The following is a 26,783-nucleotide window of genomic DNA, read 5'->3' on the forward strand; positions in this document are numbered from 1 at the left end:
CTCTTTAGCTTGGAGAAGAGGAACCTGAGGGGTGACCTCATTCGTGTTTACAAAGATGTGAGAGGTGTGAGTCAGAAGCAAGGCTCCCATGAGAGGATGAGGGGCAATGGGTACAAGCTAGAGCAGAGGAAGGGTCCATGTGAACACAAGGAAAAAATTTTTCACTGTGAGGGTGACAGAGCCCTGGAGCAGGCTGCCCAGTGAGGTTGCCAGGCCTCCTCTGGAGCCATTCAAGCCTTTCAAAACCCACCTGGATGCATTCCTGTGTGACCTGCTCAAGGTTATCCTGCTCTGACACAGGAGTTGAGCTAGATGATTTTTCAAGGTCCCTTCCAACTCCTAACATTCTGTGATAATAAACATGTTTAAAATCCTTTTCAACAGAATACACACTCCTTACCTTCAGCTTTTACTGAAGAGACAGTGTCTGAAAAAAAACCAAACCAAAACCTACTCCCAAATCTCTATCACCTTGGTTATGTAATCAATAAAAAACAAACCCCAAAAACCAGAGGAGTAAAGTCAGCTTGCAACAGAACAAGTGTCCCTGAACACCATCTCAACTGAGCATCTTGACATACCTTAGGAAAAAACAATTTTTGATGCTGATTTCCACACTGAAGAGAAGTTCTGTAAGGCTCCTCCTTCACACAGCCTGAGCAGAACTGGAGGAAGAAAGCATTCATGCAGCACCACCAGCCCCAGAGCAGTCACTCTCTCTGCATCCACCACAGAGCAATTAAAGCCCCCACTCCCAAGCACACCCCCATGCAGGTGGGGCTTCCTGCTCAGGTGTTTGTTGTTAGTCAGTGCTAAGGGCAGACCCAAGACTGAGGGGTGGTTGTGGCCAGGAAGGGGTTGGTCTCTTCTCCCAGGCAACCAGCACCAGAACAAGGGGACACAGTCTCAAGCTGTGCCAGGGGAGGTTTAGACTCGAGGTGAGGAGAAAATTCTTCCCAGAGAGAGTAATTCGCCATTGGAATGTGCTGCCCAGGGAGGTGGTGGAGTCCCTGGAGGCGTTCAAGGGGAGATTGGACGTGGCACTTGGTGCCATGGTCTAGTCATGGGGTCTGTGTTGATAGGTTGGACTCGATGATCCTCGAGATCCTTTCTAACCTAAGTCATACTGTGATACTGTGTGATACTGTGTTCAAACAACTCCCTACACACAGATCAGCATGGCCACTTGAAGTGTAAAGACTCTCTGCTTCCCTCAACCAGCCAATGAGTCCAAACACCTAATTAATGTTCAGAATGATAGACCACATTCACACACAGGCTCCTGGCCATCCAGGGAAGTGCCCAAGACGAAGTCACCATTGCATCTTTGGAGAAGAGTGAGGCATGCAGAAGCTATTTCCTGAAAGAGCAGATACAGGTAACAACAGACTGCAGGTGGTTTGGGAAAAAGCTGACAAAAATGGTGGACTGACTGGAGGGCTGATGCCTCTGCTGACCTCCAGCCCATATCAGATGAGAATTTCACACTCTCCCTGATCTTAGGGGACAGATTCTTTGGATATTGAGAGGTGTTTTGCATTTTGGGCAGGGAAAGTAATGTTGTGAGTCAGGGGGTGTGTGTGTTACAGCCAATCAGAATAACATCTGAAATTGAGATGTGTAGGGATGCACAGAAACCTCAAACTCTCCAAGGCCTGAGAAGGACATCAGAGCTGGGTATTTCTGCCCAGCTGGTTATCCTATTACAGAGACTGCTATCAGCTTCTTCATTTACCAAGCACAGCACTTGGTTTACTGTCAGGCCTCATGGACACTGCACTTATGAACCTGCACCAGTGTGATCCCTCTGCTGCCATGTTTCCACAAGTCATCTCATGGGTGAGTTGCTCTCTTCACACTGCTCTGGGCCAGTACCTTCACCTAGAAATGGTCATACTTTCAGTACCTAAAATAACAGGAACGTATGCTCTCTGTCCCGTCCCACTCTGATGGAGCTGCTGTATCCCAGGCCATACCATGGGCTACTGCCTGTAAGATTGCAGTGGTAGGAGGCAGGTCTCAGCCTGAGCTTCAGCCACCCCAACACATCCCAATGTGGAGACCTCCCCAGTTAATGTTACACACACAGCTGAGGCCCTTTTGGTTGAAGATTGTGATTTAAGACAAAGAGGGAATGAATGCAGCTCCTTACAGGACTGCAGGTCTATCAGTCTAGAGAGACAGCAGCTATGAAAGAGACCAGTCAGCCAGTGTCTTGTGTGACTATAAAGGAATTAAAAGACTCATTTTACAGTGCATTTTAATTAAAAGTTCATTATAAGAATTTGCTTTTAAGAACAGCATACTACATATCAATGGAAATATGTAACTTCATCCTACAAATGGGACAGTCACCATATTGTTCTTACAATTCAAACATATGAAAAATAAAATATGATATTTAGCTTTATAAATTTCCCCCTCTCTCCCTTCCCTCCCTTCCCTCCCCCCCATTTAAATATTGTTTTTTTTTGTCCTTTTCAATAACAAAAGTATTAACTCTTTCCCAGTACAGTGCATTTGCTATCTGCGAGCCACAAACCGAGTAGCCACATCAATGCCAAGGAAACAGCAAAATATTGAGAGAAAATGGTCATTAAAAAAGAACAAAGTAAGGGAGTAGTCAGCCCAGTGCTTACAGAAGAGACAGTCAACAAGAATTGACAGAACAGCACATTTCCATATCACACAGGACCACCAGAATAACATAGAAAACAGTGCAGAAGACTTAGGCTGGAAAAATCGAGAGCGATTCTCAGCAAGCTGAAAACTGAACTTTGGCACTTGCTCATCAAAAGGCCTTTCAAAGCAAAACAGAAATGGAAATTCACTTAGTCACAGCTTGGCTATTGAAACAGAAAAATAACAACAATGACTAAAGTAAGAGAAAGGATGGAGAAAAAGTTTACAGGCCAGGTCACTATGAATTCAGTACATTCGGCCTACAGAAAATACAAATACAATCTTTAATCCATGTCTGCTGGAATCCTGGCTAGGGAAAGACAGGCTTTGGGACAGAACCTCACCTGAAGCATCTGTTTCAATGGAGCTGTGCTGATCACACAGCCCCCTCTTCAAACTGAGCTAGAGAAGCCTGTCTCAAATACATTGCCTTTTAATCATAAAACAAGGATTTCTAGTCTGCAAATTAAAAAGCAAGACCCTTGCACTCCAACAGTGGCTGTTCTGCTCTACCCACAGCTGCACCATAACCACTGCAGTGTAAGGACTAACTGACTTCTTTAAAAAGGGCTAAAAAAAGAATGGCTTCACTTCAAAGGGGAGATGCTAGTCTGGAAGGAAGGAAGGAGTCACATTCAGCCTGTTAATCTTGGTGCTGCGTCAGCACTGCACGTTGTCACAAGGAGTGCTACAGGTAAGGTGTGCACAGCTGTTCCCCCTCCCTGCCAGCACTGATGGACCAAACTCCAGCCCAACTGAGGCTGCTGCAGACCAAAGCATATTTTTGGTTCTGGCCATAAGAAAGCAAGGGCAGTTCTAGCCAAGGAGTGCTTCATTCCTTGTCAGGCTCAATGACCCAAACTAGCAGCTATCTTTGCACTGAGGCAGTTTACTCACTCTTTTTGTTTGGGTTTTTTTTTTCATTTTTTAATATTCTTTTGAGGAGTTAAGATTGGGGAAGGGCAGAGAAAAATAAGTGCCTTAAGATTGCACAGAAGATTGTCCTACTAAAGGGGCACTTGGATGGGAAATGATTGCAGCTATAAATCTAGCAGCCGCTCTTCACATGTCTCCACAGGCCATTTAGTAGCACCTCCAAACACATCAACATTGTTATCAACCCAGGGTATGATGTTGCCAGGCATGTTGGTGGAGCAGTTAGCAATATTCATGATGTCTTCAGCTTTTAAGACCCTGTCCCATATACTGAACTGGCTCATCTCTCCAACGAAGGCTTGGGTTGCATCAAATCTTCCTCCTACAGTGTCCTTTAAGCACACAAGAGTTCAGATTAGATGAGAATCAGGTTACTTCAGTATTTCCTTCTTCAAACTTGCAAGACCCTCCTCCCTAGACACACATTGCTAGTGGCCAGCACTCCAGCTCAAAGGATGTAATTCAAGGCATTATTCAGATCACTGACACACTGCACCATTAAGAGTGGGAAGAGGAATAGCTACAAGGTGAATGTTCTGCATATTTAATATGAGAAACAAAACATACCAGGGTCTGATTGCATGAAGTGTTTGGTTTCATCTTTCTGATAGTGCATATACAACAGGGCCAAGAGTTCAACAAAGGAATTTTCTCACAGACACTGGGTTTTTTGGAGAGGGGAATTGATTTTATTTCTTTTTAAACCCCGTAACTGTCATTCACTCACCTGTTCCTGACCCAGGATCAAGACACCTCCAGGTTTAATTGGGTGCCAAGGAGCAAGATTCTCCCCAGTGCCAAGCTTCTCTCCATCCTGAAAGGCCTCCCACATCCCATCTCTGGTGGTCCATGTTATACAGATATGATGCCATTTTCCATCACTGATGAAGAGAGGGAGCTGGGCCACCTGCAAACAAACAAAGGCTAATGCAAGTTGCAAACCAAGGCTACCAGTTTGAACACAACATTTTAAAGCATATACTCTGTCCCCAGAAGCAAAATCTGCAGAGGCAGAGGTTAGTACACATCATTCTACTTTGTCCCAGCTCTCCTGCATTCAGGAACACAGCCATGCTTTTTCTTCTAGATGCTCACATTGTTCATTTGGATTCAAGTGACACAAGTACTAGAGTCTAAGCTGCTATCAACCCTCTCTCTTAACCTGTGGCATTTGCTGTTTAATCCTCAGTGTTTAGTCCTAACTTTCCATCCAATGCTCACATTAAGGTTCTCTTAAAATCTGGAGTTTGCCCACAGCATTTGCACTAACAGCTCTGAATGAATCTGCCTGGTTCCAGTAGAACTTCTGTGAGCTGCTAGTGGGGCTCCACATAAGGGGGAATTATGCTCCTTTAGGAGCTTGCTCTGAGAAACTTACGTCAACATAGACACAAATGCGGTGGGCTACAGAGCAGCTGTGATGTGGGAGAAAGAAAAGCCTCACAGAACATGAATAGTACTGACAAAACAGTGAAGAGAGCAAGCTATTGCTAAAGATAAGCAGACTCAAGTTTCCTCCTCTTCCACAAAGCATTAAAAATAAATACATTAAAATTGGATTTTTACTTAATGTATTGGTCTGGGAGGATGATAAGACTGTCACAAGTCCTTAACCAGCCACAAGACTGAACCACCTGAGCTGTGCTGTAGACCTGTAAACACCTGATCCCTCAGAGAGCAGCAAGTTACTAGGAAACAAAACTGAAGGTGGGGAGAAGGGAAGTATTTACAATCAGCCTTAATGACTTGTTTTCCCCAAGCCTCATTCTGAAGCTTGTCAGAAACCATCCACACCATGAAGCAGTGAAAGACAATTGCTGCCTTATGCATCTAAAGTCTGAAAAAAACTTGTGTTTAAACTGATCTTCAGTCCCTACACACAACAGAACCAGCCACAATCACAGACTTTGTGCCCTGTGTCTTCTGCCAAATTCATGTTAATGGATCTGAATGGCAGAATTTGAAAGACAGAAGTACTGCAGCTGTCACAGATTTTGCAATAGTCTGGCTTCAAATGTTGCTTCTGGTTCATTAAAACAAAATAGAAACAAATCAAAACCCAAGAAGCCAAGGTGTGCTTGTAAATTCAGGGGACATGCTTAAGTGTGTGCACAAGTCAGTGCTGTGCTGCTTTGTCTCGCCACACAAACACGTGTACAGTCTGACTTCATTTCAATAACTTCCATGACCTTGCAACAAATGGTGGACAACAGACAGGCAAACACTTCCCCCGCAAAGGCCCAGAGCTTGCTCCTCTCAGAATGAAAGAGTTACTAGGCAGATGCCAAGGGTTTGGGCCTTATTCTGATTATGTGGACAATAAAGAGTTAGTCGATTCTCACCTTGTCATTAATTAGCAGCTCAATTGGATTATTCCCCCATTCTATGAGGACAATTTCATTAGCCTGCCCAGGAACAGCATATGAGAATGGAGTGCCAATTCCAGGAGAAGCACTTGATCTCAGCCACAAGCATACAGTAAAAGCATACAGCTCAGGCAGAGTCTTCTTGATCTTCCCATACAAGTAGTTGGTGCGAAGAGGAAGGGAGACTTTGAATTCATCAGGCGCCTTAAATGCACTGCTACCTGGAATTACATTGGGGAAGAAAACGTTAACATTAAACAAAACAATGTGTTTGTAATTCAGGTTAAGAAGCAATATAGTTGGTACCCAGAATCTTGCCATTCTTGATCACATTAGGCAGGTACACACACAGTATAGTGAAGCAGTATGACCGAACGTTGATTTTGCAGCACAGAGAAATGCAACAAGATTTCATACGTGCAAGTTTATTGCTCCTGCTCACTTAGAGCCAATGAATAGATGGCAGACAGCTCAGGGGAGGCTGTTTAATATTTTCTTTCCTGATGAAAGAATCAAAGAATTGTCATGGTTGGAAGGGACCTCAAGGATCACCTAGTTCCAACCACCCTGACATGGGCAGGGACACTTTCCACTAGATGAGGCTGCCCAGAGCCACATCCAGCCTGGACTTAAAAACCTCCAGGGATGGGGCTTCTACCACCTCCCTGGGCAACCTGTTCCAGTGTCTCACCACCCTCATGGTGAAGAACTTCTTCCTAACATCTAATCTGAATCTCCCCTCCTCTAGCTTGTTTCCATTCCTCCTGGTCCTGTCACTAACCAACACCCTAAAAAGTCCCTCCCCAGCTTTCCTGTAGGCCCCCTTCAGATACTAGAAGGCCACAATAAGGTCTCTTCAGAGCCTTCTCTTCTCCAAACTGAACAACCCCAACTCTCTCAGCCTGTCCAGGATCCTAGGAGAGGAAGAGATCATTGCTTAGTTCATGGCTGCTTATTTCAAGCAATTCAAACTGCTTTAAAAGATATTTACTGTTACTAAACACAGACTCTGTGGCATACTCATTATTAGAGCATCACCACGCTTCAAAACCAGTATTGCTTTTCCTACTTCTGCCACACAGGAAAGCAAGCAATGGTTATTTTCACAGATAGATGGCTGAGAAAACAGGGTGGTGCTCCCATTTAGGGGGTCCAATCTCAAACAGCAATGTGATGACATATTCCATTAAAAAAAAAAGAATTAAATTCTTTTGATTTCTGTCCCATAGAATTGATTTCTGTCCCATAGACAAATCAGGAGAGCTGAACACAAACACAAAGCTCAAGTTCCAAGTGACCTGAAGAAAGATGCAGTAAAAGGTTATGAACTATGAAAACATTAAGCATGTCTTAAAATAACAAAAGCAGACATTCTGTAGGTTTTTTTCCCTAGAAGATGTGATAAACACCAGTGAGATATTCCAGAGAGGTTTATGAAGCTGAGAACTCTGAAAGCCAAAACTTTTTAAAGGTGCAACACTGTGCACACTCCTGATGTAGTTACTTACAAGTAATCTGCTAGAATTCAAGAGAAATCCTACACTGTGCCACAAAATAAACCCCCACAGTTCTGCAGTACAGCATCACCCTCAACCTTTCATCAACCTGCTCTTCTGGGTCCCTCTCATTTCCTTTAACTCACATGCCTGAAACTAATTCAATCCCTTTGCCCAACTTCAGATTCCAAGCGAAATGAAGAGCTGCTGCCACAAAAGGTTGCCACAATTCTCTCCTGTGCAATTTTTAACCCCCTGGCATTCCCTCAGTTCCCATTCTCAGAAGCAGCTGAAGTGTTTTGATGGCATTTTTCACAGAGCAAGGGGGTGGAAGAAGAAAAAGCTGGCCTAATGCTTGCATCTGTCTTGAGGAACTCACAGACCCAAACCTGAAACACTCCAAATTCTATGCAAAAAAAAACCCTCAGGGTCTTAGGGCTACTGTTGAGCAACCTCCACGAGGCTGGCACAACCAATCTCAATAGGGAAAAAAAAACCAAAGAGAAGAACACTCTATTAAGAGCATTAGTCACTCTGTGAAAGAAATTAAGGAAGCAATAATGGGTTGAAAAAGAACAAACAGTATTCATCTTTTTTTCCTGTTTTCCAGTTTGTTCTCATGACTTGAAAACACTGAGAACTCCAAATGATGCTAATAAGATCCTCCTGTTCTGGGCAATGGGCACACACACACACACACAGGGTAAGACAATCCTTCTCCCAAGAGCATCTGAAGTATTTTTGGCCGTGATGGATTTGTTATTCCCTTTTAGAGATGGAGAAATTAGATTTAGATACAGCAAGTGACCTGCCTGTGTCTCCAGCAAAGCTGGGAATCACATTTAAGTCCAGGCACTACTAGTTGCAGGATCATTCCTCCACCCAGCCCTGGTTTTAATGCATTATCTACTGTTGATGGAAACAGCCAGTGAAGGAATTACCAGGAGACTCTGGAAATCACAGCAGTTGTACAGATTTGAAACTCTTCTGCCCCACTGTTAGCTAAGCACAGCTCTCACAACTACAGATAAAAAGCAGTTTGTAGTGTCACCTTGTAAGGTTAGGTTTTGCCTGTTTATTGAGTCTCAGGACAATGAGGAGGTTATGACATTGGTTTGGTTAGCTGTCAGGAAGAGATGCTCAACAATCTGGCCTTTAAAACACAAGCACAACAGAAGTGCTATTTTCAAAAGAGGTCAGATCACTTCAAATATTGCCTGCATTTAATCTATACAGTCATTAAATTCTCAAATCATTATTAGCCTCCCCTCAATCTGGCAGAGGAACCAAAGGCATAAAAAAGTAACACAAGTAAAGAAAGCCTGTGTCTTGGTTCCTGGCCCAAATTCTTCACTTCCCTAGAGACTTAGCACAGCTCTCTCTTCTCACACAGCAAAATAAAGGTGGGAACAGGCTATTTATAACCTAACTAAATTACACATTCTTGTTCTTCCATCACTCCTTTTTCTCCTTCTGATGGCTTGATGATATGAGTCACATCTTTCAGAGACAAGGACTAGCAATACTTGCCACATAAGGCATTAACAGGCCATTAACTCTCCAGAACTTTGGTTGCAGCAGAGGCTTTATCTTGGCTCTCAGGAAACACCGAAATGAGAGAGCCAGTGGAGCTCTTCTCTCTATTCTCCCCTCCTTCACACTTTAAAAGAAAAAAAATATCACAAAAGATCCAATATTACACAGATGGATCCATTAGGCTGCATTTTAAAATTCATGAGCTGTGCATGTTTGCATCATTTTGAAAGCATGCCCATTAAGCTGCTTTTAAGCAGAGAGCCTATTCACCTTGGAAGATCATCTAAAGATTGGGCAGTGACATTTACTGGTATTATAGCCTGACACAATCCACTCTGCAGGTGCATATAGGCAAGACAGTTCTGTTGTTTAGTCCATTTCCATGGGCAACTGTAATTCAAATAAGCAGGCTCTACTCAAGCATTGAGATCTCAGTAATAATTAATCTAAGTATTTGAATAAACAAGTAGGATTAAGAGAGTGTCCCCCAGTGGCACCAAGAGTAATCTACTGTAAACTCTGGAGGCTAAATGCTTGGAATAGGACATAGTCCAAACATCTGCAGGTACCCAAAGTCACAGCCAGCAACCACAGTAAAGACCACCAGCAGCACTTTCAAAGCAACAGGCAATGGTTATGGTATAAAATGCCACTGATTGCAGCAAAGGCAATTGTGTTAATTAAATTTAGCCTGTGTGACTTTCAGTCCAAATTAAAAAAGACAGCTCTACTTAAATGTGTACTTGATACTTACTGGGTATTTACCTGACATCAATGTCATACTTCTTCCTATTTCCACTCACATGTTTATAGATCTTTCCATCCCACAAACACGAAGAGTTTCATCCTAACCACCCACGTATGCCAAATTAAGAGACAGCTTTGCAGAAGCCTGTGACAAAAGGAAAACCAATCCAAGCATTTGCACTGTCTCCTGCTATTTAGTCCACAGTCTTAACTGTTTTTCTTTCAAGGCCTTCATTCAGATCACTGCACTAGAAGGAGGGAGTAAAAATTAACAGCAGAGGGAAGTGCTTAGAGCCTGTACAAATTACCTTTTTCTAATTCAGACACTCTTTCTAGCAATGCATTCAAGGCTGTCTCTGTCTTCTGACGATGGGCTGATGTCTCATTATGAAGCAAAGACTTTTCATCCTCAAGCTCAGCCACTTTGCTCAGGAGTTGGCGTTCCAGGTCTCCAAGCCTCCGTTGAAGCATCTCTCGAAGGTCATTAGGCAGTGCTGCATAGGACACGTTGGCTCGGAGCTGGTGCTTGGGGGGAAATGAGAAGAGTTAAAACAAAGTCATTTCTAAACCAGAAACTGTGAAGCACAGATCCACTCCTGACTCAAAGCAAGATCACCAAGTTCTCCAGCAAGTACAAAAGAGGCATCGCTTTTTAGCACTTGCTGTGTTCAGTGCTTTTGTCAGCACTGTAGCCAAACAGGTCCCACAACAAAAGGGCACTGTTGTTAGAGGCTTCCAGTATTTCATATGAAGGAGTCTTCCTACATTTAAGCTCAATAAAATCAATGTAGAGAGTCAAGTCTGATGCATTTTCATTAGTATGGATACATGTGGCACACCAGTCAGTTTTTGCTTTACTTGCTTGCAAGCGATATTGCCAAAGTAAGTGAAATGGAAAACTGTTTCTTTTTAACTGAAATTTAAGCTACTTGGAAAGCAAATTTGCCCAGTAAAACTTCCCTCAGCTTTGATTTGCAAAGCAAGGAAGTCTGATGTTCTTCAGATCAACTGTAAGTACTAGCCACTGAAAGTATTTTTATTTAAACTAAAAAAAAACCATACAATCAAATCAAAACAGCTCCCATGCTCTCTCTCAAACCATGCTGGTATCTTCAAGGATACTAAGAAACCAACAGTCCCACCTATCATATTATTCTAGTCCAGTTTCTCTTCTGCAACCCTAAAAAAATGCCTCATAACAGACAGCAAGAGGGTCTTCTACTACTGTACCATTCAAAACTGTACTTGAAATGGGAGTCCAGAGTATTAAGACCTCACAGCATAACCTCAGGAAACCCACCACTGCTTGGAGGGCAGCAGGAGGACACATAGGTAGCACTCAAGGGTGTGGAAAGCAAAACAAGATCTATAGCACGATGCCTGGGGGAATGCTCCATGAAATATTTCTATGAGTTCCGCAGCCATGGGAGCTGTCCAAAGGCTCAGGGAAATCATTTCTCGGTGGTGGGCTTGGAGGAATTTCCCTGTCTATTCAAAAGGATGCAGAATCAGGTTCTTTTTACTCTATGTCAGCTCTAAACACACCACCTTATCTTCACAGTCTGCCCAACACAATCCCCCCATCACCACTGCTCTGTTCAGCACCATATGGCGTGGTCCTATTGCCCAAGATGCCAGCTTTATACTTCATACCCCATGATACCAGCTTTATACCTCATGCCCCATGAAGTTACATTCCCAGAAAGAGCTATTTAGGCATATTAATACAGAACCTAAGCTGGTTACAAACAGAAAAATCGTGATCTCCCCACACAGAGAAAGAACACATTCACAGATCAGCCCTTCAGGGTTTTTTTTTTACATTAAAGCGAGATGAGAAATAATGAAGAAAACAAGACAAGCCAACCAAGCAACCCATTCCCAGGGCTCGGCTAGTTCGAATGGATCTCTAGACAGACTAAGCGCACCCAGCCGTGCCCACCCCGTGGTCCAAGCCCCCGTCACAGCTTCAGCGATCCCAAGTTTCCAGGCGGGTGGCCAGAAGGGGCCACCCCGCGCTTCAGCCCTACCTCCAGGCTCTCCAGCCGGTCCTTCAGGGTCTGCATGGTGCGGCTCAGTTGGTCGATGACCTGCGCCGGGTCCCGCGGCAGGTCGCCCATAGTGTCCTTGCCCTTGCCCAGCTCCTTCTTCCACGTCCCCGTGCCGGACTTGCCGTCGGTGCCCTCGCAACGGCTCAGCTTGCCGGTGAGCTCCCGGATGGCCTCCCGCTGGCTCCCGATGGTTTCCTTCTGCTGCAGGACGGTCTCCCGCAGCTGCAGCACTGTGGCTTTCAGCTCCTCCTCGGGGGGCAGCGCGCCGCCCTGCATGGGCACCGGGGGCAGCGGGCAGCCCGCGCCGACTGCGTCCAGCGGCAGCGAGGTGCAGACGAAACGGCTGCCCGCCGGGCTCTCCGGATCCCCCGCCGCCGACCCCCGTCCACCCGCCGCTACAGCGAGCAGGAGCCCGGCGACCACGGGCAACATCCTGGCCGCCGAGTGAGGCGACAGCTCGGAGTGGACAGCGGGGCGGGGACCGAGCCGCGCTGAGAGGGGGGCCGGTCCCGTTCCGCCGGTCCCGTTCCGCCGGTCCCGTTCCGCCGGTCCCGTTCCGTCGCACTCCTCCCAGCGCTCCCGCCTTCGCCGCCGGCCCGTGCTGTTTATAGGCAGGGGGGGCGCGGGGGCGGGGCTCCCGCCTGGCGCCGAGAGCGCTGGTTGGCTGCAGCCAGCTCTGACGCCTCGCGGTCCCCGGGGCCGCGGCTCTGGTGGGGGACCCGGAGCTGAGCCAGGGACCAGAGGCAGTACTAGGGGACCTGGGGCTGTGCCGGGGACGAGAGGCTATGCTGGGAGACCCGAGGATGTGCTGGGGACCTGGGGCTGTGCTGGGGAACCTGGGGCTATGCTGGGGGACCTATGGGAGGGATCAGCGGGCACCTTGGGACCGGCACAGCGGGACGGTGGCGGGGGCATCCCGTTCGACGGGTGATAAAGGCTGGAGGGCAGCCCGGGAGGTCTTTGGTCCAGCAGCGCCAGCCGGAATCGGACCGGGAGGCTCAGAGCTCTATCCAGTCAGGTCCTGAAAACTGCCAAGGATGTCAGTTGCACCGCCTCCACGGGTAGCTTCTGCCTCTGGTCCGGCGTCCCCACGGGGAAAAAGCTCCTCCCACTGTCGACTCTGAGCTCGCTTCAGTTTACACCCGTTGTCCCTTGTCCTCCCACCACGCACCACAATGAAGACCCTGATTCCATCTCAGTGATTTCTGCCCTATTCGTTCCAGCTAGTCCATGCCTTTCTTGTATTGTAAAGGTCAAAGCTGGACGGAGTATCTTGATGTGATCCAACCAGCGCCAAGAAAAGGGGATCTCCGGTTCCCCTCGTCTGGCTGGTTGTGCTCCTTTCTGCCAGTGCAGCTGGGGATACCGCTGGCCTGGGGTAACGACCTCTGTGAGCTGAAAGATAACGCCGTCACAACAGCAGATACCGTTCAAGCTACAGACCAGTACGCAACTTGCAACTTTACGATGGAGAGGAAGGACAAGGGCGTTTTCAGAAGGAGCTTCAGGTGTGCAGAGTACCACAAGACTACTGTTGGACCATAAGACCGTTGTGATTTTAGCTATGTTCAGTATTTTTAACGCTGATCACAATTACTTTAGATTTATAATCCACGAAGGCTTGTCTATTTTTCCAAGTGCCACACAAACCTCAGGTTAACAGTTCTTGGCAGCTTCTCACAGACACACAAGGAAAACTTACCTCTCCTGGAAAAACAGAGAAACAATTTCCTCATGCATCAGCAGAGGCTGCTCATGGAACTCTAAAACCTTTAAGTAGGATATCAGAGTTTTAGCAAGTTTATATATGGAAATTAAAGACATCCTTTCCATAGGGTGAGTAGCTGTTATTATGACACAGATGACTTCTAAAATAATAGCTAATAAAAACGAGGAATAAAGAATACATGATTGAAAATATTTTTAGGTGTTTTTTTTGTGGGATGGTTTGGTTTGGTTGGGGTTTCTTTGCTAACTGTAAATTGGTTAGTTACAGAATGAGTTAGCAAGTCACAAAGAGCATGCATCACACTGATAGTTTAATCTGATGGCTTCATGGCGTTCAGTTTATTTGTTCAACTCCTCTAGCACTGCCCATTTGAAAGTCATGTAAGTCATAGCTGACTGCAGACCCTGCTAAGCTACATCAGTGAGAGATGCAGCTTGTGTTGCTTATTCAATGGGAAAGAACAGAGGACAGATGAAGCTCAATAAGTGACTAGAAGCTCCAGTTTCTGTCTGAACTCCTTTTATCTGAAAACCAGGTCTCAGGAGACTGTACTACCTGGATGAATAGAATGAAAGAAAAGAAGTACCCGCTCCAGTATAAAGGCTCTGACTAATTCCTGGTCAGACATTTAACTCCCCCTGAAATCAACAGGATATCATTGCTTAATCATTTTGCTGATTAAAATTCTGCATGCTGCAATGAGGAGGACCATGTAAGCACACTAGGAACATCTTGTCTGTCAACAGTGCCTTGTCAGTCCATGTAAGTCCAAGAAACATCAAAGCCTACATGCAATATTGTACCAATACTTCTGCTCAACATGTAAGAATATTCAGTCACATCTGTACTACATTCTAGACCATTGCACCTGAAGGTCATGTGAAGCAGTATGAAAAAAAACACTTCATAAAATAATTGCAAAATGCAGGGTTTGGCTGTCCTTAAGCCCCATTATCCTACCTTAGGACAGCAGTAGGCAGTTGTTGTTACATACATAGATTCCACCCTGTATAACATGGTTTGTGATGGTACCCTACAAAAATGACCTCACATCACTTAAAAATAAAAGTCAAAATTCTGATCCTGATTTTAAAACCCACTTCACAGCTCAGAGTCTGTTTCCAAACAGTCTTGTGACTCAAAGCATGACAGTGATAAAGGCATTGCTTCTTTTCAAATTCAGGTAACGTATAGCTTGAAGGGTTTCTTTAATTATAGATAGATTTTTGTCACAAGCTCTTATTCAGGCAAGCTGAGCCTGAATACAAGCAGCACCAAGCAATAAACATCTGACTTCCCAAGTTCTGTGAGGTGTATGATGGCAAATTGCTCACGACAACAGAAGTGTTGTCTTTTATTGCTGTAGAGTTTATGTATGCCAAAGGAGGTCAATATGACAGGGGAGAATCCCCACAAACTGACTCGGGAATGTCAGTTACTGCACAAGAGGGGCTTCAGTGTGGATGGGCATGGAGAAAGGCAGGCACCATCCATTATTCTTCTTACCATCCTTTCTATTTTTCTGTGGCACTTCAGTGTTGTCAAAAGTAAAACCCAAACAACACACTTTACCTCACTTCCAGATTCTGAGACCTAAATTTAATGCATGTAATAATTTATTGAAACAGTTTCTGTCTGCAGCCAGTGGGGTTTTTTTTCCATGTTGAAAGCCATATCAGTCTTCATTCTGAGTGACTAGCAGGCAGCAGAACATTATCATAAATAATAAATCATAAATCATGAAAAAATGTATAAAGTTATCAATTTTACACCAATACCTCACATGTTAAGCCACAAGCAAGCTGAATACTTGAAAATGAGAGTGGGGGTTTCCCTTATGAGCGAGACGAACAGTTTATAGGCACAGAGATTAGATTCCACTTGTAGCATGAAAGTGGATCGGGGTAGAGGGCGAGGCACAGCGAGTACAGAAAACTTCCTATCGCACCTGTGAGGTTTTTAAAACACCCTGCCTCTGTGGCTGTCAGGCAGCCTAGCATCTCTGCAGCCCACAGAATGGAGTTTTAATTTTTAATTTCACTTTGACAGATTCTGCTGCCTTCAAAAGGCCTTTATTCTCTTTGGAAGCACCATTTGCATGCTAGCTGCTAGCTGCCTTTGTCTTTGATGCGCAGCTGTAATATCTAATACCGGAATTTCGAAGTCTGTGTGAAATGCTTTTGGATTCTCAGCACTATGAGAGGTTTGTTTCATAGTTTCATAGTTTCATTCAGGGTTGGAAGGGACCACAAGGATCATCTAGTTCCAACCCCTCTGCCATGGGTAGGGACATCCTACACTAGATCAGGCTGGCCAGAGCCTCGTCCAGACTGCTCTTAAACACCCCCAGGGACAGGGCCTCGACCACCTCCCTGGACAACCCATTCCAGGGTCTCACCACTCTCATGGTGAAGAACCTCCTCCTCACATCTAGCCTGAATCTCCCCACCTCCAGCTTCATTCCATTCCCCCTAGTCCTATCACTACCTGAGATCCTGAGAAGTCCTTCCCCAGCCTTCCTGTAGGCCCCCTTCAGATACTGTGTTTAGGAGGAAGGTCTGAAATTAAGGAGATCTGACATTCAACTTTGCTAACGTGCTTCTTTCTGGCCACTATCACTAACACAACCTTGCAAAAAAACTTCTAGGTAAATTAGGAGACTGTTCCTAATTTTTGAAGTGTATATATTTATGATTCTGTGAAAAAAACAAAACCCAAGCAAAGGAAAAACCAAAGAAACAAAACCAGCCAACCACAATACATCAAAACACATGAAAAGAGGGTTGCTTTGTCTCCCCCAGGGAGGTGGTTGAATCCCAGTCCCTGGAGGTGTGGGAAGATGCAGAGATGTGATGCTGAGGGACATGGTTTAGCATGAGAATCAGTGGAGTTGGATGGTGGTTGGACCCAATGATCTTGAAGGTCTTTTCCAACCAAAATGACTCTATGAATGCAGTTTGCAAGTGACATTAGATGAAAGATAGGCTGCGGGTTTGGTGGTGGGGTTTTTGGGTGGGTGGGGTGGTGGGGTTTTTGGGTGGGTGGGTTGGTTGGGTTGGGTTGGCTTGGGGCTTTTTATAAATATTTTGGGTTTGTTCTACTCATTCTTGTTCAGATGTGCAGTGAAATATTGGCTTAATTATCTGAAAGGCTCATCTTCACTTAGACCTGTGGATCCAGGTTCAGATCATCTTTATAGCTGACTTGGAAATTCAGGTCTCAGTATAATGGAAATTAAGCATTTAACTGCCCAGTGACAATCTTAAAAGCACTAAGTGTCCAACGTTGTCAGTATGTACATTTTACATCCTGGCCTTAAGGACATTTGAAACAAAATAAACAACAAAACTTTACATTGCTTCACACCTCATCTCTCTGAAGTCACCATCATTGGGGGAGTTTAGGAGGAGATTTGATGGAGTGCTTGATTGCATGGTTTAGTTGATTAGATGTTGTTGGATGATAGGTTGGACGTGGTGATCTTGAAGATCTCTTCCAACCAGCTCTATTCTATTCTATTCTATTCTATTCTATTCTATTCTATTCTATTCTATTCCATTCCATTCCATTCCATTCCATTCCATTCCATTCCATTCCACACACAGTATTCCCTTTCCTTCCTAGCTTTACTAGATTATAAACTGGCCAGGCAGGAATCATCCATTCCTGTCTGTCCGTGCATCACCATGGGACACACTCTCACCTGATGCTTATTATTTGCACTAGTGTTCATATTAGCTGGGTTATACTGGTTCATTTAATCCATTTGCTTCTAAGAAAGTTCTACTTGGGCTGCCATTACAACTCCCAGAAGTTAATAAATAAATTAAACAGAGTAATTCCCTAAGCATGTAGCACTTTGTCCAAAAAAAAAATAAAAGAGACCAATTTCACTTGTACCACAACAACTCTTGCGAAGTCTCTAAAGCTAAGAAGCTTATGGGACTTTCCTGAAATCCTTTTAGTCCTACAATTCAAAGCAGGTGAAGAGTTTCCTGGCTGCTGGCCAGGAGATTGTGACCTTTGACCACATGTGGGGGTGGACCAGACAGGTGGGGGTTGGTCTCTTCTCCCAGGCAACCAGCACCAGAACAAGAGGACACAGTCTCAAGCTGCGCCAGGGGAAGTTTAGGCTCGAGGTGAGGAGAGAGTTCTTCACTGAGAGAGTTGTTAGCCATTGGAATGTGCTGCCCGGGGAGATGGTGGAGTCACCATCCCTGGAGGTGTTCAAGAGGGGACTGGACATGGCACTTGGTGCCATGGTTTAGTAGTCATGAGGTCTTGGGTGACAGGTTGGACTTGATGATCTTTGAGATCTTTGCCAACATTACTGGGAAAGATTTTTTCATGTTGAAAGCCATATCAGTCTTCATTCTGAGTGACCAGCAGGCAGCAGTACATTATCATAAATAATAAACCATAAATCATGAAAAAATTTATAAAGTTATCAATTTTACACCAATATATCACATGTTAAGACATAAGCAAGCTGAATCGGTTCTATGATTGTGTGTTGCACTGTCATACTATTGGAATGTTCTGGTTTCTTACAATGATAGAATAGAATAGAATAGGAATAGGAATAGGAATAGGAATAGGAATAGGAATAGGAATAGGAATAGGAATAGGAATAGACCAGACCAGGTTGGAAGAGACCTTCAAAACCATCACATCCAACCTGTCATCCAACACCACCTAATCAACTAAACCATGCAACCAAGCACCCTATCAAGTCTCCTCCTAAACACCTCCAATGATGGTGATTCCACCACCTCCTTGGGCAGCCCATTCCAATGGGCAATCACTCTCTCTATGAAGAATTTCTTCCTAACCTCCAGCCTAAACCTCCCCTGGCGCAGCTTGAGACTGATGCAGTTGTATAAATCACAAGTACATGTTTGTGTCAGTCATTTATATCACTGCAATGATTCACATATATATGTTAAATTCACATATATATGTTAAATTAAACCTCTTTTTGAAGTCACCACACCAGAAATAAACACTTGGATTCTGAGCCAGAATCCACAGAATCAACTGTGATGCACCCACTTTGTGCCAAAGAAAGAAAAAGAAAAGAATACATGAGAGAGTAGAAATCCAGGACAAAAGGCAGCACAACTTTCAGTGCCTTTCCATTAGAGAACTTTACAGTAGAAGCAGCTGAGTCTTTCATGTCAGTGAGTTAGTTTTTCAGTTCTGTCAAAAGTGGAGTGATAACCTTGAGCTCTCCCTACAGGGATTTCCCTCCTCCTTTCACTACATTGTGACTCATTCTGTGGCTGACAATTAGAAATGCCATTATGTCTTGACCCACATGACATGTGAGACACCAAAGCACCTTACACTCTGAGATGATGTTCAGTCACCTCAATAGGCTTCTTCTCAAGTTCTAATGAGTGTGACAAAGTAATGATCCATGGAGAGGCTCCATAGAGTTCTGGTAGCCACCACCACCCTGCAAAGAAAAAAAGAGAGAGAGAGTTTTTGCAAGAAACTGAAATGTGCACAGATGGAAGAAGACTGGCCAAAGAAAAATGACAAAATAAAAGCTTATGTAATTCTATCTAAGGATTCTGCACCAAGTCTATTTCAGACAAAACACCTAGGGCCAGGCTGCAGATTTGATATTGAATCTGGAGATTAGTTTATTTACACCAGCTGTTAGACTGTGAAGGATTTTTTGCTTTAAAGTAATCCATAGCAGCTCCACTATTGACCAGTGCAGGGTATTTCATACTCTGGATCTGGAAAGGTTATTTGCACTGAGGTACCTGTGTGTGAGAAGAGTTAATCAGCCCGAATCTTTTCAGATTACAACTGTCAAAACTGCATTTACTTGTCAACATGCTAACTCTATTTGGCCAGGCTGCAATCACAGATTTTCAGAGGGATAGATCTGAATAAGCTTACGTGATTTTTATGCTCATAACAGGCTTACCTTACCCTGCCACTTGCCCAGTCACATTTTGATTTAACCTTTTCATCAGTGCAAATAATGAGATCTTTGGGGAAGTCATTGTCCATTTGCTGTGTTTTTACAGTACCCAGCTAACTCCCCACTAACATCAAGTAGTCAGTATTGTAATGGTGTTACCCTCATCTATATATTCATTATCTAAGACCTGAAGTCATTGTTTTACATTGAATCTTCCAGCCTTGGTGATTCTGTGAATTGCTTTGCTCAGTATCTTTCACACAGTGTGCCATCATGAAATGATGTCACAGACTAAATCTCTTTCTTTGCAGACAGATAGATGTTCATTAGAAAACATACTCCAAAATAGCAGTAAAGCAATGTAAACCTTTCCAATACTATGCATTTAAGTGGCTGGTGGCTTATTAATTTCATTAAGTGTAATGAAATTAGTAACATTCAGGTCATTCATTTGTTAAATAGATGCTGCTTCCATGTTTCCATTCATTATGGAATTAATGAAATTAAATGCATTGTAGCACCTCAAAAACTTGCAATTGCAAATTACATAGATGTCATTTTCAAATAAAAGGGATAACATTTTGCCCATAAATCCTTTATCTTCAGCCTGTGAAAAATACCCTGGGCTATGAAAGACCATGTTCTACACATCCTTGCTGTGCCTCAGCCAGTCTGAGCTGAGGTCTAATGAGTTTGTGAATAGTGTGAAAGAAAAGGGGGGAAAAAAAAAAAATCCCTGGTTGTTTGACTAGCTGACTGTTGGGCAAGGAAAAATCCTATTTCTCTAGGTTTGATTGAAACTTGAGCTAACTGTCAGTGCCCACACAAACCGGAAAAATAGGATTAAAAGCCAAAGAGATATTAACAGCAGACATGCTGTACATCTGTTTTGACAGATGATTTTCACACTTCACAGGTTTAACTAAAGATCACTTTCACAGCACTTCTTATGAAGCTAACCCCTCTCTAAATGAGATCATTAAAAAACAACTGATGATTAGAGCATCAAAATCTACGCTCTCAAAAACTGCCCCATATGTTAATAGTAATGCTACACAAAGAGAGAGCACTTACATGCACGTTTTCAAAGCAATTAGATGTCTATACATCAAAACCTAATCAATCTGTTTGTACAATCCTGAGAGCCTTATGTGTGTTTATTTCACTAACTCCATGAATCGTTAGGTATACACCAAACTAATTTCTCTCCCTGATTATAGGAGCACAATATGATTTTATAGGCTGTTAAAATTGTAAGGAGGAGACTGAGTATCATCTTGGCTTCTTTCTGCAACCAGGTACCTTCCAAAAACTATGACTTAAAGTTGTCTAGCACGTGCAAGCTTATGTATGATGCTATTAAAGTCTTGATCAATGGCAAATAATTCAATACAGGGCCATTGAGCTACCATAGCCAAATGAGTCAAGGAATTTCTTTTCTGTTGTTTGATGTGATAAAGGGCTTAGTGTCAGAGCTGTTCAAGGAAATGCTACAAATCCAAAAGTCTAAGTTCAAATGCTGAACTTGGGTTGTGTGCCAAAGACCACACTTGGAGCAGTAGTAGAAGAGTACTTAGCTGTCTGAGCAAGGAACTCAAAGGCACCAGGCACAGCAGTGTACCACAAGTTACAGATGTGCCTAGCTTGTAGCTTGATGTGCCTTCATCAAGCTGTGAAGAGATGAGTGAAATTCTTATGGTCAAGAGGAGATTTTGGACTCTCTCCCCAGTAAATGAAGGAACAGCAAATATTTGGTTTCCTGCAATAATATTTTTATCCTTTTTCTAAGTGCTGCAAACAACTTGGCTGCAATAATATGTACTAATTTGCATCCAGATTTAAGTTTTAGTGTTGCTTTGTCATATTTACACAAAATATCATTAACAAATGAAAGGCCTTAAAGGGAATATTCTAAAAAGAAAGGGAAAAGTCAAGGAAATATTCTTCAAATCTTAGGTCTGATTTATTTGCCACTGTGCTGTAACTCAGAGTTGTGCTTTAGAGTGTACTGCTTTGGGCCCAATCAATCACCAACCCTCTCTGTTTTCCAAGCCAGAAGATAAAGTTAATGCCACAGTGATGAAACTAATTGCTGGGAAAACTAAACTTCTCTTATGATGATTAAGGAATTCTTGTTAGAGGTTGCAATATGTCTGCTTAGACAGAAAGATAGTTCAAGTGGGGGATTATTTACTGGTAACTAGGGGATTTTTGTTTGGTTTTCTCCTAGATACATTTGATAAAAGCTCTTGATGCTTAGGATCTACAAAAATAAAGCAAAAGAGAATGGGAACAAGTTTAGGCATTGCTCTAGAGCAAGACAGAGAGGGGGAGCTCTCGTGAATGAGATCCATTACAAAACCTGATTTGCTCCAGTTTACATCCAACTGCATTAACCACAAGATTTGTATACCACTGCTGCCTGCAGCACTGGACTCTGGAATAGATAGCTTCATCTTTACATTACATGCAACTTTGATACAAAAAGATTGCTGAGGAGCAACCAGAAGGCTCCAGATTCTGGTAAGTAGATTATTCCAGTAAGAAAGCAACTGCCATCAAGACTTTTTATCTACAGCATGGTTCTTCATGGGAATAAGGAGCTTGGGCAACATTTAGGAGATATTTATTAACACAGAGGAAATATCACAGCTCAAAATTCAGAGACTTAGCAGGTGTTCACTCTTACTGGAACATTATTCTCCTGAGGCATAGTTTTCATTATTGCAGATGTCTATTTTCAATTTGATCAAAACCCATGAGGACTGTCTAATGGGATACTGATGTCCTGAGGAGCTACCTAAAGATGGGAGGTCTGTTAATCTCTCAACTGTACTCATTCAAGCTTGGTGAATACTCACAAGTCCCTGAGTCAGCATGCCACTAAGTCACCATGCTTCAGGATAGAGCTGCTTACTCTAAGGCCAACTCAGCAATTCCTGTACCTCAGCTGAAATCATAGCCTAGAATACATTGTTTTACAATAGGGTTTATTTGCCTAGTGCTATTCATTCAGAAGCACTCCAGCCTTCTAAAAATAGCTCAGTATTTCATATACATTTCTCAACAGACATTGAATGAACTTAAACACACTTCAGAAGAAAAGCAAGGTAGCTCCAAGCTCAGCTGCACAAAAGAAAAGAGTCCCTAGTTTGTCTGAACCTAGCCTGGAGTATAGTAGGGAGATTGGACTAGAGGCTCTCCAGAGGTCCCTATGATTCTATGAATTGAAGCACTATTTAAAAATCACACATGATACATTTATTTTGGACTGATCTGTCTCACAGGATAGAGGCTGATGTACCCTGGGTGTGTTACAGAGCTGTCAGAAAGTACTGAACATACTGCAGTGGCAGCCTCTAATTAATCCACTGAGTACCATTAATCCAGCTGCCGATGTGTGAGTATTGCTTGCATAACAAACACTCTGGAAACAGCACCTTGCATTTGAGCATAATGATGTGGCTGCATGAGGGACCTGGTAAGTAGGTCTTTTAATAGGGCATGTTTATACTTGAAAGCCAATATATATCATATTAAGGGGGCATCTATTTTGCACATTAGCTTTCTGGGGAACAATTTTCCACATTTAATTGAACTGAACCCCCTTTATACTTCTGTAATTTGTTAACCCTTCTCTACCCAAGTCTTATGTGGAATTCATGCTCTAATCATGATTTATTTCTTTCTGACCACTCACTGGTCTCACATAGTATCATTCACTTGTTATCTCTCCTCATTCCCACTGAATTACTTCTGGGTCATTCCAGCATTTTATTCCAAGTTTTTAGTGTTGTAAATTTGGCTCACCTGACTTAGCTCTTCAAAGGTATTCTTTCTTTTCCCCTGTTGACAGGATCAAATCATCCATGTGGATTGCTGCATCTTATGGAGATTACTGTTCTGCTTACAAAAGTCATGCTGTGATTTGCTTGGGGAGCATTCCCATTCATAAATCTTGGTGTCTAGCATATTTATTGAAAGCCACCAACATGTCTAAACTCAACATTCAAACAGTCACAAAGCCAGTTTGTTTAAAGTCTGCTCTGCTGCACATGAAACTTTCAGAAGCATGTTGAATTCTTCTACAAGTGAAGTCACATTACTTCATTGTTTAAATGGCCTACATGTTATATTTCCCTTAGTAAAGCTGTACTTCAATAATCTCAGAAGTCTGAGTATATCCCTGGTTAAAGCTGCATCAGTGACACCTCTGTGTGCTATGCTTGAATAAGCTGTAAGCACAGTAAGACATTTTTTTATGTGCCATTTGTAATGCATTATGCACACAGATGAAAGTGGCAAGGGTTTTAGCCTCATCAATGAAGCCCCAAAGGAGCAGTTGTGGTATAAGTACACAATCTCAACCAGATGTAACTCTTTGGGCTAAAAGACAAAAAGGCCCACAATGCATTCCAAGTACTAATTCTCAAGTCTGTTGCTGTAGGGTTTGAGAGCATATAGGACATCATTTTGTAAACCAGAAGGGGCACAAATAAGATCTATCTAGAGTCCTTCATTTTATCTTGTCATGAGGTCTGAGGTCTGTGGTGACAGGTTGGACTCGATGATCTTCGAGGTCTCTTCCAACCTTAGTGATACTGTGATCTTTCAATTTCAATTAAAATTGTTCCCTTGGGAACCTCAGCTTAAGAGGCAGATTCAGGATATCAGATACTTGTTGCTTCCAAACCCCAGTTTTACAAGTGATGAAAATTAAATGGTTAAAATGTAAGCCAGAAGAAGAAGGAATGTGCATCACTTATTACTTCTATCATTTACACTTGTGTCAAGATGTCTCAGTTCTGAAGAAGCCCCAACTGAAACTAAATATAACACATTGAATTTCAGTATAAAAATACAACCCTACTTGCCTAGAGCCTTATTGTGATTCCACATCATTTGCAGGATTTTGTAGTTGGATGATTTTAACTGTACTTAGTAGCTCTTGACATAAGAAAGCATTTTGACTTACTGCTTTGGTCTTCAGGAAGCGTAGCTCCATCGACTTCATTTTCAGCAGTCAGTTCACTAGCTTTGCCCTGTGAAATGAATGGATGGTTTTGTCTGAGTTGGTTTTGGTCTGCAGAGATAAACAACAGTTTTTCTTATACCCCTGTGGATAAAATCGAAGTCCTCTCCAGTCAACAAGAAGGTGATTAGGGCTTTAAGCATACAGATAAGCTTATTACAAGAGAAATGGAATCTGTTCCCAATAACAGTTGTGGAGTCTGATCATGTACTTACAACACTTGACAGGTGTTCATCTAATGTGCTGTCAGGGACTGAAGCCAAAGGTAGATTAGACATTTTCCAATCGTTTAAAACTTTAAGTACATATTAGTAATTGAATGGCTATCTACTTAAAGACACTGGGGCAGCCTATTAGTGCATGCAAAAGGTGTCTGTGTAGAGGAAAGTGCAGTTTTCCTTTAAAAATATTTAAAGAAATCAAATTGTTCAACTGCCAAACATGGCTGATCTCCAAAGGTCAGTAAGGGCTGGAGCACCTCTCCTATGAGGACAGGCTGAAAGAGTTGGGGCTGTTCAGTCTGGAGAAGAGAAGGCTCCGAGGTGACCTAATTGTAGCCTTCCAGTATCTGAAGGGGGCCTACAGGAAGGCTGGGGAAGGACTTCTCAGGATCTCAGGTAGTGATAGGACTAGGGGGAATGGAATGAAGCTGGAGGTGGGGAGATTCAGGCTAGATGTGAGGAGGAAGTTCTTCAGCATGAGAGTGGTGAAGCCCTGGAATGGGTTGTCCAGGGAGGTGGTTGAGGCCCCATCCCTGGAGGTGTTTAAGACCAGGCTGGATGAGGCTGTGGCCAGCCTGATCTAGTGTGGGGTGTCCCTGCCCATGGCAGGGGGGTTGGAACTAGATGATCCTTGTGGTCCCTTCCAACCCTGACTGATACTATGATCCTTGTTCTGGCTCTGTCCTACACTAACAATGTGTTCCTGCAGCTCTCTCCTGGGTTCTAGGAAGGCTGTTTAATAGCTCTCCTTCTGCCAACCTGCTTTGGTAGCTTTCAAAAACATCTGTATTTAATACAAGTATTTTTCAAAATATCTGAGTGAAGACACAGAAAAGAAAATGTGCGTGAAAACCCTCCTTGAGAGAGAAGAACGTGCTATAATTCTGCATGGAGCCAGGGAAAGGTAATGACAGATACACCTGAGAGTGCTTTACAGAGTGTGAAGAAAATCTGAAACAGGGACCGGGTTAAAAACTTGGAAATGAAGTAAACATACATCTCAGGAAACAGCTGTCAAGTATCATCTGCCTTTGAAGGGTCCTATGGTAGGAATTCACAGAGAGCTAGGAAGTAATTAATTTACCTGGAGAAGCAGTCTTAATGTAGAGAGGTATGTGCCCTCCTGGAGGAGAACAGAGAGGTGACTCAGCTACACTTCCCTACCTGCAAGAAATGTGATGAAAACTACGATGTCCAGATTACTAACCTCACAAAAAGGAACATGCACGTAGGAGCAGCCAAAAAGCTGCCAAGGACTATTAAACATACAGACTCCCATATTCCCTAATCCCCACCAATTTTCTAGCTGTTTGGGCTGCACAGGATAGCCTCTTACACATGTCCTGTACAGTCACTGCATGACTAAACACTCTGTCTTAACACCCCCATTTGTAAGCTAAATCCTCACAACTATAAGCACTTGGTCACTTGCATGTTGTACTGATATAAATACAGATTTACAGGGCTTACTTTGCATTTGGCAATATGTCTTGAGATCTCCTTGTGCAATATAAAGGGTGGTTTTTTTTTTCACTGTACGTGGATTAGCATATTATGAAAGAAATAATTAGCATATCAAATGCTGGAGATCAATTAGCTGCCAACACACCAGTCTAGACACAAGCGCCTGACACTTGTAATAAAATCAAAGCCAAGCTGGCCAAATGCTGCTGCTAACTCAGTGTGGCTTCTCCCAACAGAAGCAGTAAATGTTCATTCATTACCCTCTGCACCAACAGTGCAGAAGATGATTATCATCTGCTTTCATTTACTGCTATTGTTGAGCTAAATCCTAAATGAGTTCACAGATTCAGCGACTATTCTTTCATTGTCTCTGTCTATTGACTGTGTGGTTTTGTTCCAGTATTCCCACTTGGTTCCAGTAACTCCTGCACTTACTCCTTCAGCTCTCTGCAGATATGGCTCAGGAGCTCTCTACTTTTCCAGACCTCCCCATGCTGGAAAATAGAAAGCTCCAGCAGAGAGTGAGGGATCATTCCTGGCGCACAATATAGTTCGGCTGCAAAAGTTCTGCTGTGTCAAGACTCT

At 43.3% G+C, this 26,783-nt stretch overlaps 1 protein-coding gene and 1 long non-coding RNA gene across 2 annotated transcripts in view; both read right to left on the bottom strand.

Annotated features, from left to right (window-relative positions):
• Window positions 1-2,440: 2,440 nt before the first annotated feature.
• NPTX2 (neuronal pentraxin 2) lies at window positions 2,441-12,382 on the bottom strand. The gene is made up of 5 exons (XM_068146750.1): window positions 11,794-12,382; window positions 10,072-10,288; window positions 5,961-6,205; window positions 4,346-4,525; window positions 2,441-3,950 (listed from the first exon to the last, which is right to left on the bottom strand). The coding sequence occupies exons 1-5, from the start codon at window positions 12,244-12,246 to the stop codon at window positions 3,723-3,725; spliced, it is 1,323 nt and encodes a 440-aa protein (XP_068002851.1). The 5' UTR covers window positions 12,247-12,382; the 3' UTR covers window positions 2,441-3,722.
• Window positions 12,383-18,359: 5,977 nt separating this feature from the next.
• LOC137445217 (uncharacterized) overlaps window positions 18,360-26,783 on the bottom strand; it is a 35,932-nt gene continuing 27,508 nt past the window's right edge. The window contains exons 3-4 of the long non-coding RNA XR_010988370.1: window positions 24,457-24,523; window positions 18,360-19,001 (exon numbers count right to left, since the gene is read on the bottom strand). This is a non-coding gene — a long non-coding RNA (uncharacterized lncRNA). The remainder of the gene's footprint in view (window positions 19,002-24,456; window positions 24,524-26,783) is intronic.

This window comes from Melanerpes formicivorus, unplaced genomic scaffold (genome assembly GCF_026170545.1).
Source record: "Melanerpes formicivorus ecotype bairdi unplaced genomic scaffold, bMelFor1.0.p_v2 SCAF_14, whole genome shotgun sequence".
In the NCBI taxonomy this organism is placed as follows: Eukaryota; Metazoa; Chordata; class Aves; order Piciformes; family Picidae; genus Melanerpes; species Melanerpes formicivorus.

What these genes read in the sequence shown, in the direction of transcription:
- NPTX2 (XM_068146750.1), bottom strand. Translation starts at nt 12,246, where the DNA reads ATGTTGCCCGTGGTCGCCGGGCTCCTGCTCGCTGTAGCGGCGGGTGGA. An exon ending in AGTGTCTGAATTAGAAAAAG is followed by an intron (nt 6,206 to 10,071) that starts GTAATTTGTACA and finishes ATGTAATTCCAG; the next exon opens with GTAGCAGTGCATTTAAGGCG. An exon ending in AGCTGCTAATTAATGACAAG is followed by an intron (nt 4,526 to 5,960) that starts GTGAGAATCGAC and finishes GTTTGTTTGCAG; the next exon opens with GTGGCCCAGCTCCCTCTCTT.